The 18,245-nt window shown below is 41.1% G+C and overlaps 1 protein-coding gene across 2 annotated transcripts in view; it reads right to left on the bottom strand.

The window, feature by feature from the left end:
* LOC146861727 (myb/SANT-like DNA-binding domain-containing protein 2) overlaps nucleotides 1-18,245 on the bottom strand; it is a 739,320-nt gene that overhangs the window by 464,753 nt on the left and 256,322 nt on the right. Inside the window, exon 4 of one of the 2 annotated variants that reach the window (XM_085646104.1) lies at nucleotides 9,994-10,081. The exons of the other annotated variant lie outside the window; for it this stretch is intronic. Coding sequence (XP_085502230.1) covers nucleotides 9,994-10,081 — 88 coding nt within the window. The remainder of the gene's footprint in view (nucleotides 1-9,993; nucleotides 10,082-18,245) is intronic. 2 annotated transcript variants of the gene reach the window in all.

Genomic DNA, 18,245 nt, shown 5'->3' with positions numbered 1-18,245 from the left:
GTTTAGTCAGACCTAATAATCAATTCAATTCCAGCACAACTTTTCCAACACCACGCCGGCATGGAGTGAATAATTGCATCCCTTTTGTTTTTCACTTAGCGGCACACCAACCAATGAAGTGTGCATTCACCTGTGTGTAGTGTGTTCACATATTTATCGACTACTACGTATTACACTATACGTATATGTATGTATATATTTATTCCAGCCATTAACTATGATTTTGTAATTTACAGATCAGTGTACCAACGTACATAACGTATGTATATATTTTAAAACGCATGCCTTACTATTGTGGCATCACACTTATTTCACCCTATTAAGGTTGACTAGGAGTGGTAAGTTTCTCGACACTGGGCTGGTCCCAGTGTAGTCCTGACGAAGAGCTGGGGAGCTCGAAACTAGTTGACTTCTTAATATGCTAGGCACACCTTCCCATCATAGTTAGGGTCCCTTGTCATATTACCCCGTTTTTAATTTTTTCAGCTTAGAGCACCAATAAAGTTTATTTCGTAGCCCACTAGCTGATTATTTTAATTTTCCCACTCCACCACTACTTCACTCACACCACACATAGTCCACAAAATTTTCAGTGCTCCTACGTAACACCGCAAGTCGCAGCACGCCTCAGTCCGTAGAGGACTGGGAGGACCCCTATGATGAAGCATGTCACCGTGGGGAAACCCTGGTGAGTGAGGGGACTATAGAAAGAGATAATACTTCCCTTTCAGATAAAGGTGTCTTTAAGGATCAAATTGTTTCCTACACCTTCTGTTTTTCCCAGTTAGGTTCCTGTCTATCTGACTTGTTCAGGATAGTCTTGTTTTGCTAAATATATTTGTGGAGGATGAACCTAACTTTTACCTCTACTTCCCCTTATTTCTGAACCCGTACCATATCAGCACCATTGGTCCAACATTTTGTTGAAATGAAGCATAATAAGGAAGACCTGGAGTGGACTTCTTTAAGACAAATAGTTCCAAAATACGGTGATGATTCACAGTTGATGCGGCACCCTTAATATTAAAGTTAAGAACTGCTGAGACTGGTCTGAACGAACTATCAAATTTAAAATATGTTCTAAAGCACCAGTAGAACAATAACACATATGAGAGACTATAGGTTTGTCTGTTTAAAATAATTTACTGGTTTCTCATTGTCCAAAAACATTATTTCTGACATTACTTCATTGTATAAAAACAGCAGTAATAACTGTGGTTTGGGACTGTAGTAACCACAAACACAAGAATTTTTTCTATGTAAGAGTACCGACATTAGGTATTTTCCAACCTGTGCTTTGTTTTATTGTCCCTAATATGACCCCTTTTGAGATTTAGATCTTTTTGCAAGTGCAATTTTGGTAATCATGTATATGGTACATCTTGTTGGCCTTTTTTCCAAACAATTTTATAAAAATTACTCTCTCCGTTTTTTAAAATAATTAAACACAAATACATTTCTTTGGTCATTATGATAAATATTGGGTAATTGCGTTAGTGACCAATCCACAAATCATTAACAACTACATTGCCCAAGCGGCAATGCGAAGGAACAAGAAATAATAAACTGCCATTTCCTTTGATCACTTGATGATTGATTTGCAAACGCTTATCACGGCCACGAGGAACCGGTGGAGTGCAACACCAGCTGGACCCACGGTTCATAATCGCATTGTGGAACTATCGCCTGCAATATAGACCAACATGTAGAAAGTAAGTCAGTAGATAAGATGTTGTTCATTAAGCACTGAACGAAAGCTATTTCTCGTAAACCAAGGTCTAACGTCTAGTTAAATTTCATTATGTGCATTAGGAGACTAAAGGAAAAAACAACCCGCACTAGTAGTGCGATTTGCTAGACGATTTGCGGTGAGCAATTCAGTTAAAAATTCGGCTGTGACAGTAATTTGTTTTATTTAACTAAATTGAGCATGAAGTTAAAAAGGGAGAGGACACAAAGGTATCACTAAGGCCAGCACTTACACTTATCGTGTTGGAGATTATGCATGTAACACCAACACTAAAAGCATGATATTATATATACTGCACTATGAAAAAACAGAGAACTCCTATCTTGTTCACTGATGCAGGACAACACACGTGATATGGGGGTGAAATTAAATAACCTTTGTATTGTATTTTATCAAATATATGGGACCCAGTATGATCACACATAAGGCATTGCACCAAACAAATTAGCAGGCCTGTCACCAATGCATGTCAAAACATGTTCTGATCCCAAAAAGATTTTTTCTAAGTTTGACAATTTTTATTTTGTTGTCCAGAAAGCTTGTTATGCCCCGAAGAAGACCTCGCTATAATGCATCCCTGTTCACTATAGAGGTCTAAACACATTGGCAAATATTCTGGGGAAGAATGAGGAGATCCTCCTCTCTATATAAAACAAACATCCATGGAGATTGAACAGTGTCAATAGTAACCGAAAAAAAGAAATGATTGGTTAGGCTGAAAGAGAAAGGGACTCACAAAGACGTAGCTTCATCCCCAGAGGGGGACTACATTAGGTGTTGAGAAGTGAAAACAATTTGGATATAAGTGGACGAGATACATAGGATTCTGGATGTTTAAAAAATTGTCTTTTAAATGTTTTTACATTTTTTGTTAATGTTTATTTGCTTATGTAGTATGATTTGTTGTTAATTGGATTATATATTTTGCATGGTGATAAGTATATGTATTGCAGACGTAAAGACCAAGAAAAAATGAAATGTTTTTGATAAAAACAACTGCATAAAATAAACATGAGATTAATTCTCAAACACACAGGAGTCATGTGGATGTTGTGTTAAACAAGTGGACATAGATTGATTGCTATGTGGGGTATATACAGGCTTGGTGGTATATATATTCCTCCCCACATTTTTGCCTGACTGGATCAGACACCTGTTCTTTTGGGGATACTTACACAAGTGAGCACCATATATTTAAGCCAGCCTCCTACAATCATAAAAGCCTCACTCTGCATGATCAACATTTCATATTAAAAGAAACAGTCATTTCCACAGAACTCCTTAATCATTACTTGCGTTGATTGCCACTATATCCAGAAATTAAAACACAGTTAATTTAAATCGAGTAAGTGTAAGTTGTACACCTATGATGAAACGTGAAGCTGTGAGTCACTGCAGGCATACCCAGTGTCTCGATACCCGTGGGAAGCCCTAAGCTACCTATACGTAAGTATCCATAACCTGATACCAAATTTAAAAGGTAACTGTTTTGAGTGTGTCAAATCTGTGAAAAATCAAGTCAGTAATCAGTGCTTGTCTAAAACTCTTGTATACTTTTGTATAAGTGTTAGCCTGCAGTACAAAACAACAAGCCCATAATCATGCTCAATTATTACAGCATCTTCTGACACATCAGTCCACTTCTGCTAGCATTAGCTAGTGGGGGTGGGGGAACATCACCACACACCCCAAAGTATCACCTCATTATTCTTATGCCGTTATATGGCCAATATGCATAAAACGTCTACTGCGGCGAGTGCACCCTGTTCAGCATTCTGTCCGTGCGCCATCTTATCTCACTTTTAATTCTTTTCCATACTCGCGCACGTCCGACCCAATAAAGGATGGACTATTTTCAACTTTCTAGTTCACTCACTATGTCATTATGTTACATAAATTATTTAATGAAGCTAATCTTATTCATATTGCTCCTTGCCTGCATATCAGTCATACAGACTCACCAGAATTCATCAAATATAAATTTCAAGTATATACCATATAAATGTCCCAAGTCAACGCAAACGATTCATCACCTTACCTGGATATCTTTGTATCCTGTATTGAAGTAAGCGAATATCCTGTGTTTGTCTTTGCCTCTTCAGGTGCCACAAAAGCATATGCATTGATTAATTACTTTAATAACTGATACACTGGCGAATTCCCAATTGTATGAAATTTCCGAAGTACGGACTCTCAGTATGGCATCATAGGTCAGCCCCCTGCCTCGTTACTTTTTGTATATACTGTCTTCAGGACAGACTCTCAGTACAGCATCATAACTAAGCCCCTTGCCTCATAACTGTCACAATAAATCAAATATTAAACCTCTTCATATCTAAACCAGGTAATACCCCAATTTAAATAAAGTGATACTATTATCCATATCGTAATCACGTGTACGTAGTCTTAACAGGGAGATCCCAATTACTGTCAGTTTCATTGCCCATCTCTGCAAATGCTAAATAAAGATGTACATTAATTAGCCCATCCCGTCAAACGCTAATCGATAAAGTAGAGTGATATTCATGTCACTATCTTCAAAACGTGTACAGAAAATTTTGCGGGGGTTACAATTACTGTGATTGAATTTGTCTATCCCGTTAGCTCATGAAAACAAAAATAGTTATATGATGAATCACTCAAGCTTACTCCAATGCTCAAAAACAACAATACAAACCAGCCTAATTGCATGTATTCAAGATATATAACTACCATTATGTGTGCTATGACAAAGGTTTATCTCCATTCTAGGAGGAGAGGCAGTCGTACATAGGTTACTCTAAATGGTCCATCTAAACTAATACTTTGGTTTTCACGGTTTATATATGGTTCACATGGTACAAGTCGTACTCAGCGGTGATAACCGCCCATAAATAGTACAGTTGTTAATCTACATATCATCCTCAATTTTCTACAAACGTACAATATTGCTCAACATGGTGGGATTCGTGATTATAGTGAAGAGAGACTGTACATCAGTCACAATATATATACAAAAATAACTTGTATATGTACATAACTTTTCTATGTAACTTTTCTATGGTTATTTAACCATATTTAAATCCCATAGCTTATGCAGGTGTTTTATATATTCATATTCTGTACAGCCCAGGCTCATACAACTCCCCTTATTTAGGGGTTGTATCCAACCCCTTCTACATTCCTGATAGTTACAAAACATAGATGTTACATATACAGTAATTCAATCTCACAGGAAATAATGTAGTTATTGGTCCACATTTAATCCATATTATACAGTCCGTAACCTCATGATCCCCATGGCTTCACTTATTCTTAGACACAATTCCCTATTACCTACTCTGGGGTCCCTGAGCATATAATCAAACCCATTTACGGTATCTACAGGCTAGTCCACTATAATACACAATATGATGAAACTGCTTCAAATTGTTTCTCATATTGACACTTGTATCCAATGTATATTTCCTGTCTATTCCTGCCATCCTGTTTCTTGCAGATCTTATCACCTGTACGCAGAAACCTCTTTTTTTGGGGGGGAAATCTTGTCTCCATATCTTGTATGCACTTTTGGAATTTGTGCTCCTCCAAGCAATTCCGTCTGGCCCACATCATCTCTCCAAAGGGTATAGCATTGATTTGTCAGCTAGGGTGTAAACTGGAGGCATGCAAGGGTTTACGGGAGAGCTTGCTATACATCTTATTCCCCTTGATATATAACTCCACATCCAGGAATTCAATCTTTTTCTTGCTGTACTTTGATGTAACTTTATATTGACATCATTATGATTCAAATACGCTACAAATTGCTTCAACTGTATCTCACTACCCGTCCATATCATAAAGCAGTCGTCAATTTAGCGCCCCAAATAATGTGTTCATTCCACTGAGCACCACTCTGGCCCCAGATGTGCCCCTCGTCAAACCCTCCCATAAAGAGGTTGGCGTAAGGAGGGGGAAATCATTTATCCATTCCTTAAATTTAGGTGCCCTCCCCCTGCCCCAACGACAAGCCACCCGCCTTTTGGCCATCAGCAGTGTGAAAGCAATGTACTTGCGGTGTGAGGCCAGCAGCAGTTTGACAAAACCTAGCAGGGCTAGCAATGGTGAGCGCTCTACATGGATTGCTGTCATTAATTCTAAGGCTTCAAAGACATGGCGCCAGTATTCATGCACTTCCGGGCACTCCCAAGCTAGATGAAGAAAATCAGCACCAGGGGCACGACACCTGTCACACCTGTCAGAATCTCGGAGCCTATACCTATGCATTTTAGCTGAAGTATAATATAGTCGATTCATAAGAAACTAGCATCTGCAATGCAATAGGTCTCGCATTTACGCGAGTTTGAGCTATTGACATTGCCAATGACAATGCCTTTTATTTTTGTTTCCGTTTTAAAAAAATAAATAAAAGGCATTGTTATTTACTATGCCAATAACTTAAACTCACGTTAATGCGAGACCTATTGCATTGCAAATGCTTGTACTTGTTTATCGGAAACACGAGCTCTATGCAAATCACGGATTATTTTCCCGACTCAAGTCACTGTATTAGAAATGCTTTACTTAAGCCATGGCCAAAGCATTGAATAGCAACAGCTCGATACCTTATGTTCCCTTGCCAGTAGGCGTTTGTGGGAGGCACCATTTAAAAAAGCTAGAAACATGGATTAGATTAAATCTGGTTGAGCACATTATAACCTTGCCCTTAAAATGGCCAAAATAGAACTTAAGCATTAGAACTGGGATCGTTTATTGTAGGCTTCACAGAGGCGCCATACAAATATCTTCTAGCAGATGATAAATTCAATTAGGGTAAGTGATTGCGTTTTGACCATAATAAGCGCTGACATCACAGAAGCTCAGTGGGTTCCTCATTTTCAGGTGATTTATAGTTTCAATGCTGCTTCTACCCCTTATGCTCAAGGTAAACCTCTTAGTAAAGCTGCTGGTTCCAACTTTAAATATGACGACATTTTCTTAGCCTTGCAGTGACCCCCTCAGTTGGTCCCTAGCTTGTACTGATGTGAAAACCCTCCCACCTCTCGCACCCCTCCCCAAACTCTCCCCATAGTGGGACAACATGCCAACTGTTTTTAGAAATGTTTTTATAGTGTGGTGTCAGCACATGTAATGGTTGAGAAGCTTGTGCCAATTGCTTTACTTGTGCAGTACTGTAATAGCTACTCACACCAGTTGTTATGTTTTCACAAAGTATTTTAAGCAAGGCGAGTCTCCTGCCATGCATCCTGCAGAGCAGGAATGCATAATGTTTGTAAGCTTAGACACTGGTAATGTGTTTAGAGGGTGTTGGGCAAGTGCTTAATGGTCCGTTTGTTGGTTTCAATAATTATGCTGCACAGGGTGGATTGAATGTATCCTTTTTTGGGCGATACCCTCCGCACAGATACGAAATGTGCGTTTATGAACGAGTTCGCAGTTAAGCACTGGAAGGGATACTAAGAAATAAATGATAATGAAAGAAAATATATGCCAGACAAAGTAAACTGTAGCGTTTTATCCGGTTTTTAAAAGGGGAGGAGAGCGTGGGAGGGAGAGAGAGGAAGAGTGAAGGGGGTGGGTTAGAAGCCGATGAAGGGAAGATAGACGGGAAAAAGCGATAAGACACAGTGCTAAACAAGAATGCCGCGAAATGTCATTTGCTCCATAAATTAAAGGTAGTTCTTATGCAGAAGCGTGCTTTGGGGCAGGGCTGATTTCCAGGGTCCGTTTATAAGCGGTGTTGAGGCATGTAACATCAAACAGAGGGGGAGAATTTAAGACATTAGGGGTCGTTTTTATTAGGTGATGGCATGTGACAATCAACATCAAAGCAATGAGAGAGGGTGTTTACAAGAGGTGCCAAGTGAGAAACATTGGACCAGCCCTCAAAGTGGGGCATTGTGAGCTATCACTTCTTAAAGCTACTCTGTAAACAAGGTGCTTTATCACTGCTGCAAGTGTGTGCTGTCAGGCACCAGTTTACAAGAACCCTCTTAAGTAAGTGTGGAACATCCTGTGCAGTTTATGAAGTAGATGTGGCGGAGCAACGGAAAGCTCAAGACCGAGACCAAGCTTTCCAGTGACTTCTGACAGCAAACCCATGCTCTAACCTCAAGCAGCAGCAATTGAAGAAGACCTCAATCTGCCGGTCTGTCGAAACACCCCGCCCCTTTAACATTGATTTTTCAATCCAGCACACACACAACGAAAACAATTATAGGAAAATATTCAGCGCAAAGCCGATTTAATAACCCATTCCCGCAGAACGCTCTGCGGACACAGGAGGCAGCTGCCTTCCTCAGTGCAGCTGAAATAATTCCTCATTACTTGATGTATTTATCCAGTGACAGCAAAGCCTTCACTCGCTCTGCAGGCTGTTTGTTTCACTTTCCTAGCGCTTTCCATGAGCACCAGTAACATTACACAGTGACATAGTCATAGTATTTGTAGACACGGGGAGATTAATCCCCAGCTCTGTTAAAGACATTTAAATAATGTCCTGAGCTGCTGAATAATCTCCTCGGGTCTACAAAAATATGAATCTGTAATTGTTTAAGGTAACTGGTGCTTTTGGAAAGCACTGAGGAATGAAACAAAAAGCGGAGAGCGAGCTGCTGCTAATGTGTGGCTTGATGCAAAGAAAGAGCGCCCCTAGGAGAGATCCCCAGAGGGAGAGGGCGTGGCTCAGCAGCTAGAGCTGCAGACTTCAGCGATGAGGATCCATGATCCATGTTCGAGCCACGGCATCCCTTGGACATCCTGTGAATGAATGTTGGCAAATGTGTTGCCCTAAAATACACAAAAAACAGCAATCTAAAACAAGCATTGGACGCGCGAGATGCGATGGTAGGGGGGTGGGGGAGAGAAGCACGAGTTGTGATAAACTGGTGTGAAATAGCAGCAGGGAAGGGGACGGAGAGGGGCTACGAGGGAGAGCGACGTAAAGCCATATGGCTGCTTTGCGCACGTGCACGCCTCGTGCACTGTAGCTCTATGCCAGGGGAAGCACTTTCAAAATCCCACTTACATAATGTCTCAAAGAGACAGCTTTCGCTGTCTCAGCGAGACCTAAAAAGGGAAGGTGCACTCTGTCAATAGTCATAAACACCCAACACTTGTATTTCAGACAATTTTTTCTTCTTTTTATTTGAAGATGCTAGGTAAAACACAGGCACACAGCCAATGCGTTTCGTTCCCTAGTGCCTTGGGAACTTCATCAGGGCTGTAATAGTTATAAAAACATACATAAATACACACAAAAAAGATACAATTATATATCACAATACATATTACAAAATAAAATAGAAAAGACAAATACATAAAAAGAAAAAGTCCACAAATGGTCAGACAAAGTCATCAATAAGAACAATAACACATAGCCCAAAATCAATACAAAAAACACACAATATTGACTAAATATATGACAACCAAGACAAAGTTTTGTTGCAATCAGGATATATGTACAATATAACACATATAACAACAAACACAGATATGTTGCTTTATATATTAAAATTGTAGCATAGAGCCACAGCAAAAAATATATATCTCAAGGTGGGAAAGGTATTTCCATAAGAAAGATATAAACAAACGTGATAAAAAAACATGATAAAAAGAGAAGAGACAAGAGGACAAGGAAAACGAAAAATAAGTAATCATCATTTCAAATTCAATAGAAATAACACATGAATTCCAAAGCTCTAAATTCGTCCATAAGGCAGAAAATAGAAAGAGCACCAAAAACGACCACCAAATGAGAAATAAGAGCCAAAAAAGATAAGATAAGCCACAGGTTTTTAGAAAAAGGAAAGAAAGGAAAAGTTGAGAGTATAAACCAGTAAAAGCAATAGTCTTATCCTATTAAAAATCTTCCAGGACCAACCAGTATAAAGATTCATTTATGTTAGTCTTGGAAGTAATTAACGAAGCACCGCTGTGCATAATATTCATGCATATCCTCTAAAACCCAAAAATTAAAGTAAAAAAAAAGGGAGGGGAAGGGGGGGGGGGGAGCTCACCTATACAATTTCAAGTAGTGATCGCAGGAAAACCCCACAGGTCATATTATGAAACTCCTTATATTCAAAGATTCTGGGGTACAGATCGAGCCCAAAATCAAGACCTGTAGACAAAAGGCAAAGAAAGAATCTAATTGCCTAAAGTAGACCATCCCAAAATCATTTCTATCAGGAAAGTGTCATCAAACCCAGCAGTTCACATTGTCTAAAGAAAAAAGGACGGATTTTAGCACTAGATCTCACCTTAATAAGTACAGAACAAACATCCAATGTATGTACACTTCGGTGATTTGGTAGCCCCGAGCGTATGGGAACAGTCCCCAATAGATATCTGTTAATGAAGAAAAGGGCAACGTTGTAAGCATCCCGAACGCTGCTCGCAAAACGATAGGTATCAGCTATTGTCTAAAATTCTAAATATCAGAGCATATCGCTCAACCAATGTAGTCATTATTATCTATAGGTAAATGTAAATAACCAACGACATCAATAATCGCCAGCATCTCACAAACGCGCTAAGCCATCATGTGCCTCAACAATACCATGTGCATTGGCATGGATAGCTGAACAACATGTAGTCACCGGGAAGTAATATCCCAGAGGGCCGGCCAAATTGCGGTACACACCGTATAGGTAAATGTAAATAACCATCGACATCAATAATCGCCAGCATCTCGCAAATTTTTTTTTACAAACAGGCATATTCTTACATCAGCTAAAATTGTATCGCAATATTGAGTAAAAAAGGAACAACCACTCACGCTCACACATGCTCAGATAGAAGAAATTACAGAGACATATTCTTACATCATGCGGGAACGCGTAACATAGAAAGAAAAGTAAAAATATATAATCCCGTTATCAAGCCATACATTAGTAATCGGCGGCCGCATCGAAATTCGCCAGACGTCGCTTACCTATATTCAGACGCGTGTCATCCAGCCGGTACAATCGCTGTTTTCAAAAATAAGGATCAAACGACCATGGCACGAATACTTTCAGCATTTATGCAGCGCGCTAAACAGTCACGTGGCCACGGAAATGCCGTGTACGTGGCCAACGAAAACGGAGACGGAAGTGGGGCAATCCCTAGAAGAAAATGTTACAGGATGTCGGCCATATTGGAATACCCACTTTCAATATCGAGATACCTAATTAGCACAATATTGCTGTGCCAATATATTGTACAGGTCGTTGATTTAAGATCCCATAGTTATTAGCTGATTTATGTACAAGGAGTACTATACCATTGTGCAATCGCAAAGATATTGTATGTATTGGAGTGAACGGCAAGGAAAGGGATTGCAATCCCTTCGGAACGTTGTCTCAATTTAGCGGCCATATTAGAATGCCTGCAGCCCATATCAAAACAAATGAATATATGGGTATAGGCGGAATAACCAAGCAATTCCTTTAGAACGTTGTCTCAATTTAATGGCCATATTAAAATGCCTGCAGCCCGTCAGAGTATCCCACGAAGGTCTCCAAGACTAGGTGTATCAATCAAAAGATTCATAGTTAATTGACACAGAAAAGGTTAGTGGCACAAGTTCAAATCTGAACTAAAATTACAAGGGATTACCGTCCCACCATCGTGGTCCCGTCTTGTCGAATATCCAAAGCCAAATGTCAGTGCCGTCTACCAGAAAGATTACGTTGTACTTATGCCACAGTGTTTCCACTTTTGCTAAAGGTATATCGAACCCATATTACGTAAGCAATAGAAAAAATTATGATAAACAAAAAGGGGAAGAGAGAACAAAAGAGAGAGACAAGGAAGAGACCGAAAGGAATAATTAACGCAGGGAAAGGGTTGAAAAAAGTTATCAACATACAGATCTTTTTGGTCAAGAGATCATTATGCACAGTGTATACCACTCCCTGGTATGAGGCAGTAAGTACGAAAAATATATAGGTTTTTCATGCCATGATTTGCTTCATATATTCATCATCATGTTAACTATCCAAGGAAATAATTAAGCTTCCTATCGGTTTTATGCCCCATTTGTACTGCTTTCAAACGGCAAATCCATCTTGCTTCCTTCTGTCTGACCTGTAACTCACGATCACCGCCCCCTGGCATTGATGGGCACATGGTCAATCCCATAAAACCAAAGGGACGTGTCATCTGGATGAGTTTTTTTGCAGTGTTCACTTACGGGATAACGAATGTCACCGTTAAGTATTGCCCTGCGGTGTTCTTGTATTCTGACCTTTAGAGGACGTACAGTGCTTCCTACGTAGATGACGTTACAACTACACCCCTGTACATAAACCACGTGTGTTGTGTTACAATTGATAAAATGTGCAATTGTGTAGGTTTTTGGTGTATTGTGAGTAAAAGTGGTCATTCTGTTTTTACCTTGCGGACATACATTGCAGAAGCCGCAAGTGAAGAAGCCTCTCGGTTTGGGAGGTAGCCATGTTGTTTGTGTATTGGTCACATAACTAGAACATAAGATGTCCCGCAAGGATCGTCCCTTGCGATAAGTGATAGCAGGTCTGATTGGCAGATGCTCGCCAATACCTGGAGTGTCTTTGAGGAGCCTCCAATTTTTCTTAAGAATCTTATAAACCCTGCCACTGTTGTCATTGTACTGAGTAATAAACCTGACTGTTGTGTCTCTCGTCGATAAGGGTTTATCACGGAGTGCATCTTCCCTTTTAAGCTGTTGTGCTCTGTTAACAGCTTTATCCAGGAGTCGCCTATCATACCCTCGTTTCAGGAATCTTTTCTTTGATTCCAAGACTTTCTCAAGGTATATGTCGTCCTCACTACAATTTCTCCTTATACGCGTCATCTCTCCGAACGTTATGTTGTTGATTACTGTACGTGAATGCGCACTATCCGCATGTAAAATTGCGTTACAAGCTGTTTCTTTTCTATACAGGGAGCTTTGTATGATACCATCTTTGATGTAGAATTCAATATCAAGAAAATTGATTTTTTCTTTGTTATATGTCATGGTAAGCTTCACATTAAAAGGGTTAGCATTCAGATACGTGTGGTATTCGTCAAGTGATTCCAAGGGTCCTGACCATAGGATGATAATGTCGTCGATATACCTCCCCCAGAACACGATGTATTCAGTCCACGGGGAGGCACGTCTATGCCAAGCGTACTCCCTCTCGAACCACCCCATGAAGAGGCAGACGTAAGAGGGAGCAAATTTTGAATCCATGGCAGTCCCGAGTATCTGGTGGTACCATATGGTGTCATGTAAAAAGAAATTATTGCTCAGAATGATATCTATCATCTCCAATATCATCTCATTAGATTCGTATTGGTCAGCAAGTTCTCTATCCAGGAAAGATCGTACTGTCAGAATCCCAAATTTTTTGTGAGTGCATGTGTATAAGCTTTCCACGTCCATTGTGACGAAGTATAGTTCGTCTGACCACTGAAAGCTGGTAAATTTGGTCAAGATATCCTTACTATCCCTAATGTATGAGGGAAGATCTAGGACATATTTTTGAAGTCTGGAATCCACAACCTCAGACAGTTTTTCTGTTGGTGAATCAATCCCTGAGATAATAGGGCGGCCTGGAGGAAAGGCCCCGCCCTTATGTATCTTGGGTAAGATATAAATGCAGGGATATCTTGGTTTGTCAATTTTTAAGTATCTGAACTCGTCTTCAGACAATAAGCCAATGTCCTTCCATTCACTGAGTTTTATATTAATCATCAAAGTCAAGTTCTTAATGGGATTCGTTGGGACTCGCTGATAACAGCATGTATCACCTAATTGCCTAGCAATTTCCGACATATAGTCACCATGGTTCATAACCACAACATTACCGCCCTTATCAGCCTCTTTGATTACAATTGTATTATCCAGTTTAAGTCTATCAAGTGCTTTTCGTTCGTTGGCGGTAATGTTGTGGTTAGTACATGTCACAGGTCTGTTAGATGTTTCCAAATCATATAATTCTTTACTCACTTTATCATAGAAAACATCTATGTTTGGATGGTAATTGAAAGCGGGAGTAAATTTGGATCTTGGCTTAAGCCCGCTATCCATATTACAATTTTGTTCGATGTTAAAACGATCAAGTAGAGTGGTCATATTGTGGTCCTCATCATCATCTAAGTTGAGCAACAACTGTACATTTCGAATATCAGCCACCGTATGTGTAGAGATTTTAGAACAAACTGGGGGATTTATAGTTCTAGGTGTTTGCTGTGAGAAGTAATCTTTCAGTTTTAAAGCTCTTGTAAACTTATACTGATCAATGTGTACATTAGTAAGATCACCCCCCTGGGTTGGACAGAAACTCAGACCTTTACTCAAGACTGTCAATTCATCTTTGTCAAAGATTTTATTGGTCAAATAGACAACCTTCAAGTCACAAACGTTATCAACATCATTTCGTGCCAGTATGTTAGTAGGTAAATTATCATTTGTATTTAGGGTTTCGGTTTCTTGGTTAGTCCTCGACCTGTCCCTGTACCTGCCTTTGGACCTCCTACCACCCCTCCTTGTTATGGTTGGTCTTTTTTCTCTTGTATTCGACTGCTGATTCGAGTTTTGCGAGCTCCTTCTGAAATGAAGAAGCTCCCTACTCTAAAGGGATCTCATGTGATACATTAGAGGCTGCACTGCCTGCTGATGATGAGGAGACACTGCTCACCGAGCAAACTTCCTCACTCTCTTCCCTATCTTCTCTAGTTCTCTTTCTCTCTTCTCCTCCCTGAATGTTATCAAACTTTTTCGCGAACGTGTAAACACGTCCGTCGCGATAATCTCTGTCATCCCTTTTGATCTTTTTCAATTTTTTATCTTTTAGATACATTTGGTGTTCTTCCATTACCTTCTTTAGTACAGCAAAATTCTTTTCAATCAAATCTTTTTGTTCCAATTCATTAATTTCTTTCTCAAGAGCCTCTATTTCTCCTTGTAACTTTTCACCCTTCTCCCTGGCATGGCGAATTAAAATTTGCATCATCACTTGTGATGCATTTCCCAGGTTATTCTCCCACTCGTTCAGAAGACCCTCACTTAGTCGATGAAGGAACTTGTAATGTGTGATACGCAGTCTGCTGCTGGCAGAGATTCGCTCAGTTTGCGAACAGCAGTAGTCCCATTGCGCGCCCGATAACATAAAACCTAGTTCCGAGTCCCAGCATGAGCGTGACCGGGTAGCCGGCGCAACCTTCTATGTATGTACTGTATGGTATATCGTGGAGACAAGATGTCGTGGTTTAGTAGTCTTCAGTAACAGTTGTAGCGGAGCGAGGGCTGGGGGTTCAGTCGGAAATTCCGGGGTTATCGAGCGAATGCCCTTCCGGAGCCGTATGTATAGAAAGGCATCTAGCGGAGTTTGGCGAATGCCCCGAAAAAAGTGCTCAGAAGTGCGAAACTGACCGTTGTGTTAAAGATCTCCCCAAGTGATAATGCGAGTCTTCTCCTTGAGCTTGCGGAATGCTGTCTCTTGAAGGAGAGGAATATTGGGGTGATACGTGAGCGGGAGTAGAGTAGGGGACTGTTCAACATACACAATACGACACCACGCTGTAACGGTACATGCGACTGTGGTGGGGTTTATTTCCCTGGAATCCGTAGCCTCACACAATACACCATCAATAGCTATAGGGTCCGCTAACCAGTGTTCCGCCGCCAATTGCGGCATATATCGTGGCTGGTGCACCCAATAGTAGGCGTAATGAGCCGGCGCACTTATATAATACAGTTCAAAGTCAGGGATATCAAATCCCCCTTGTGCATGTGGCCTGGTAAGAATACTCCATTGGAGTCGCGGCTGCTTGCCTCCTCATAGCAGCCGTATCATTTCGGAGCGGAGTGATTTAAAAAAATATCTTCCTGGGTGGTACGGAATATTCAAAAAAAGATATAGCAGTTGGGGAAGTATTACCATCTTAATCAAGGATGCTCGCCCCGCCATGGAGAGGGGTAGAGTAATCCACCACGTAACAATCTTTAATGCGGTTTAGTGCTGTGCCGTAATTAATACGCAACAGCTCTACTCTATCCCTGGTGACGCGAATGCCTACATAACGCAGATCATCTTCACACCACTCGAGCGGGTAATCCAGAGGAAAGCGAGACACAGACGCAGTTAAGGGAAAAACACAAGATTTCCCCCAATTTATCTGAATTCCGGATAGCTCCCCAAAAACAATAAACTCCCTAAGAATCGGGTTCAAATTTTGTTGTGGGTCCCGTACGTACAAGGTGATATTGTCAGCATACAGCGATATAAGGATCTGGCGCATGTTACAACGGAGGGCCTTATCATTATGATGCGGTCTCAATTTGGCTGCTAAGGGTTCTATCGCTAACGCAAAGAGTAATGGGGATAAGGGACACCCTTCTCGTGTGCCTCTAGTGATCGAAAAGGCCGGAGAGATGCGTCCATTGATAAGGACTAAGCCGTGGGTAGATGATATAAAAGCCAAATCCAAGATAAAAAGAGGGGGGGGAAAGCCCATGCGCAGCAACACTCCAAAAAGATAATCCCACTCTACTGCCTTGGTGGCTTCTAAAAAAAAAAAAAAAAAAATCGCAGCTAATGGTAACTCAGAAGAAACATTATTGAGAATCGTAAATAAAGTTCTTAAATTATGTGAGGTAGCCCTTCCTGGTACAAACCCCGATTGATCCGGGAGGACAAGTTTTTCCATTAGGAGACTAAGACGATTTGCTATGAGCTTAGCCAATATTTTAGCATCGCAGTTCAATAGGGACAACGGTCTGTGGGAATCACAATACAAAGGTGATTTCCCTGGTTTTAGAAGGGAGGTGATAAGTGCCTCCCTCATGGACGGGGGGGGTGGGGGGGGGGGGGGGAGAGTTGACCACACTCCAATGAGTCCTCATATACCTCACGTAGTATAGGGGCCATTAGGTCAATATACATCTTATACTCAATAGGTATGCCATCGATACCCGCTGCTTTCCCAGATTGCATCTGCATAATGGCTTCCCTCACTTCATCTAACTCGAAGGGGGCACATAAAAACTCCCTTTGCGCATCACCCAGCCACCCCAATGCTACTTCATCCAGATAACTCTCAAGGTCTAGCCCGCCTTTCCTGTTTGTAGTGTAAAGCTGCACATAGTGATCCGTAAAGGCATTAAGGATATTTGCAGTGTCCCGGTAAATTATATCCTTCGGTCCAGCCAGTTCCAGCACATAATTGGAAAATCGAGGTTTCCGAATAGTATCTGCCAATGCCTTCCCCGGCCGCTCTCCCTCCCCATACCGACGGGCGATCCAATATTTGCCTCTGAATTGTGACTCGCGCTGCGCTGTACTCATGTAGTCTGTTAGTGTCTCTCTGAATTTAGTCTGAATATCCCCTTTAGATCCAGCGGCCATGCCTTCCTGCACCTCTAATGCCTTAAGTTCTGCCTCCAACCTACGTAATGTGTTTGTGATATCTTTAAGTACCCCTGAGCCCTTCGACATACAGAGTCCCCTAAGTGTAACTTTAAAAGCTTCCTAAATGATCTCCACACAGTCCACTGAATCCTTATTTAGCTGAAAAAATTCACGGATTTCCGCCCCCAGCTCTGTCTGGAAGACCGCATCTGACAAAATAGGGGCGTGCAATCTCCAGTTACTGCGAGGTGTACCATAATCCAACGAGGATAAAGTAAGCTTAACTGGGGCATGATCAGAGTAGGTCCGGGCTAGGTGCTGCACTCTAAGGATGGCCAGGCCTAAGCCCCGCGATAGAAACCAATAATCTAATCGCGCCCATGAAGCTGCATGTGCGACAAAATGTGTGCCTTCTAGCTTTTGAGGGTGTATGTGCCGCCATGCATCAATAAGCTGGTGAGTTATTAAAGTATGTTGGAGAACTGCGCGCGCCTTAGTATAATGGTGGGGGGCCGGGTGGGATCTATCCACTTCTGGATTGAATGCTACATTAAAATCACCCCCCCAAATGATATGAGTGGAGCCTAACTCCGAAATTTTGTTCCAGAGCGATACATAAAAGTCAGGGGCATCAACATTGGGGCCATAACAACACACTAAAGTGATTGACTCAGAGCCCAGCCTCCCCCAGGCAAGACAATACCGTCCCTGTTCGTCCCAAGTTGCACCCGCTAAACTAAATGGAATGCGTTTTTTTATGAGAATGGCCGTCCCCCTAGCGTATGAGGAGTAGGAGGAAAATATTCTATGTGCTGCCCATCTAGATGCGAAGTGATTGGCCTGCTGAGGTGAAAAGTGCGTTTCCTGTAACATGGCTATGTGAGCCTGATGCCTATCCAAATATGCTAATATTTGACGTTTTTTTCACGGATCTCTAAGTCCTCTAACGTTCCATGTAATGATGTGTAGCTGCTCGGATGTCTTGCGGTGTCCTGTAGTTGCCTGTACCATGAGTCTACAAACAAAATTACATTATTCTCCAGAATCAGTTCTGTCATAGATATCAACATGTGTGTGCTCCAAAAGAGCCACTGGTCTTGAATTCAGTATGTGTTTTAATGCCAGTATACCCTTATGTGTAATGCTGGTAC

This window comes from Triturus cristatus, chromosome 3_1 (assembly GCF_964204655.1).
Source record: "Triturus cristatus chromosome 3_1, aTriCri1.1, whole genome shotgun sequence".
Lineage (NCBI taxonomy): Eukaryota > Metazoa > Chordata > Amphibia > Caudata > Salamandridae > Triturus > Triturus cristatus.
Note: the sequence above shows the minus strand (reverse complement) of the source record. Positions and strands in the feature narration are given on the sequence as shown.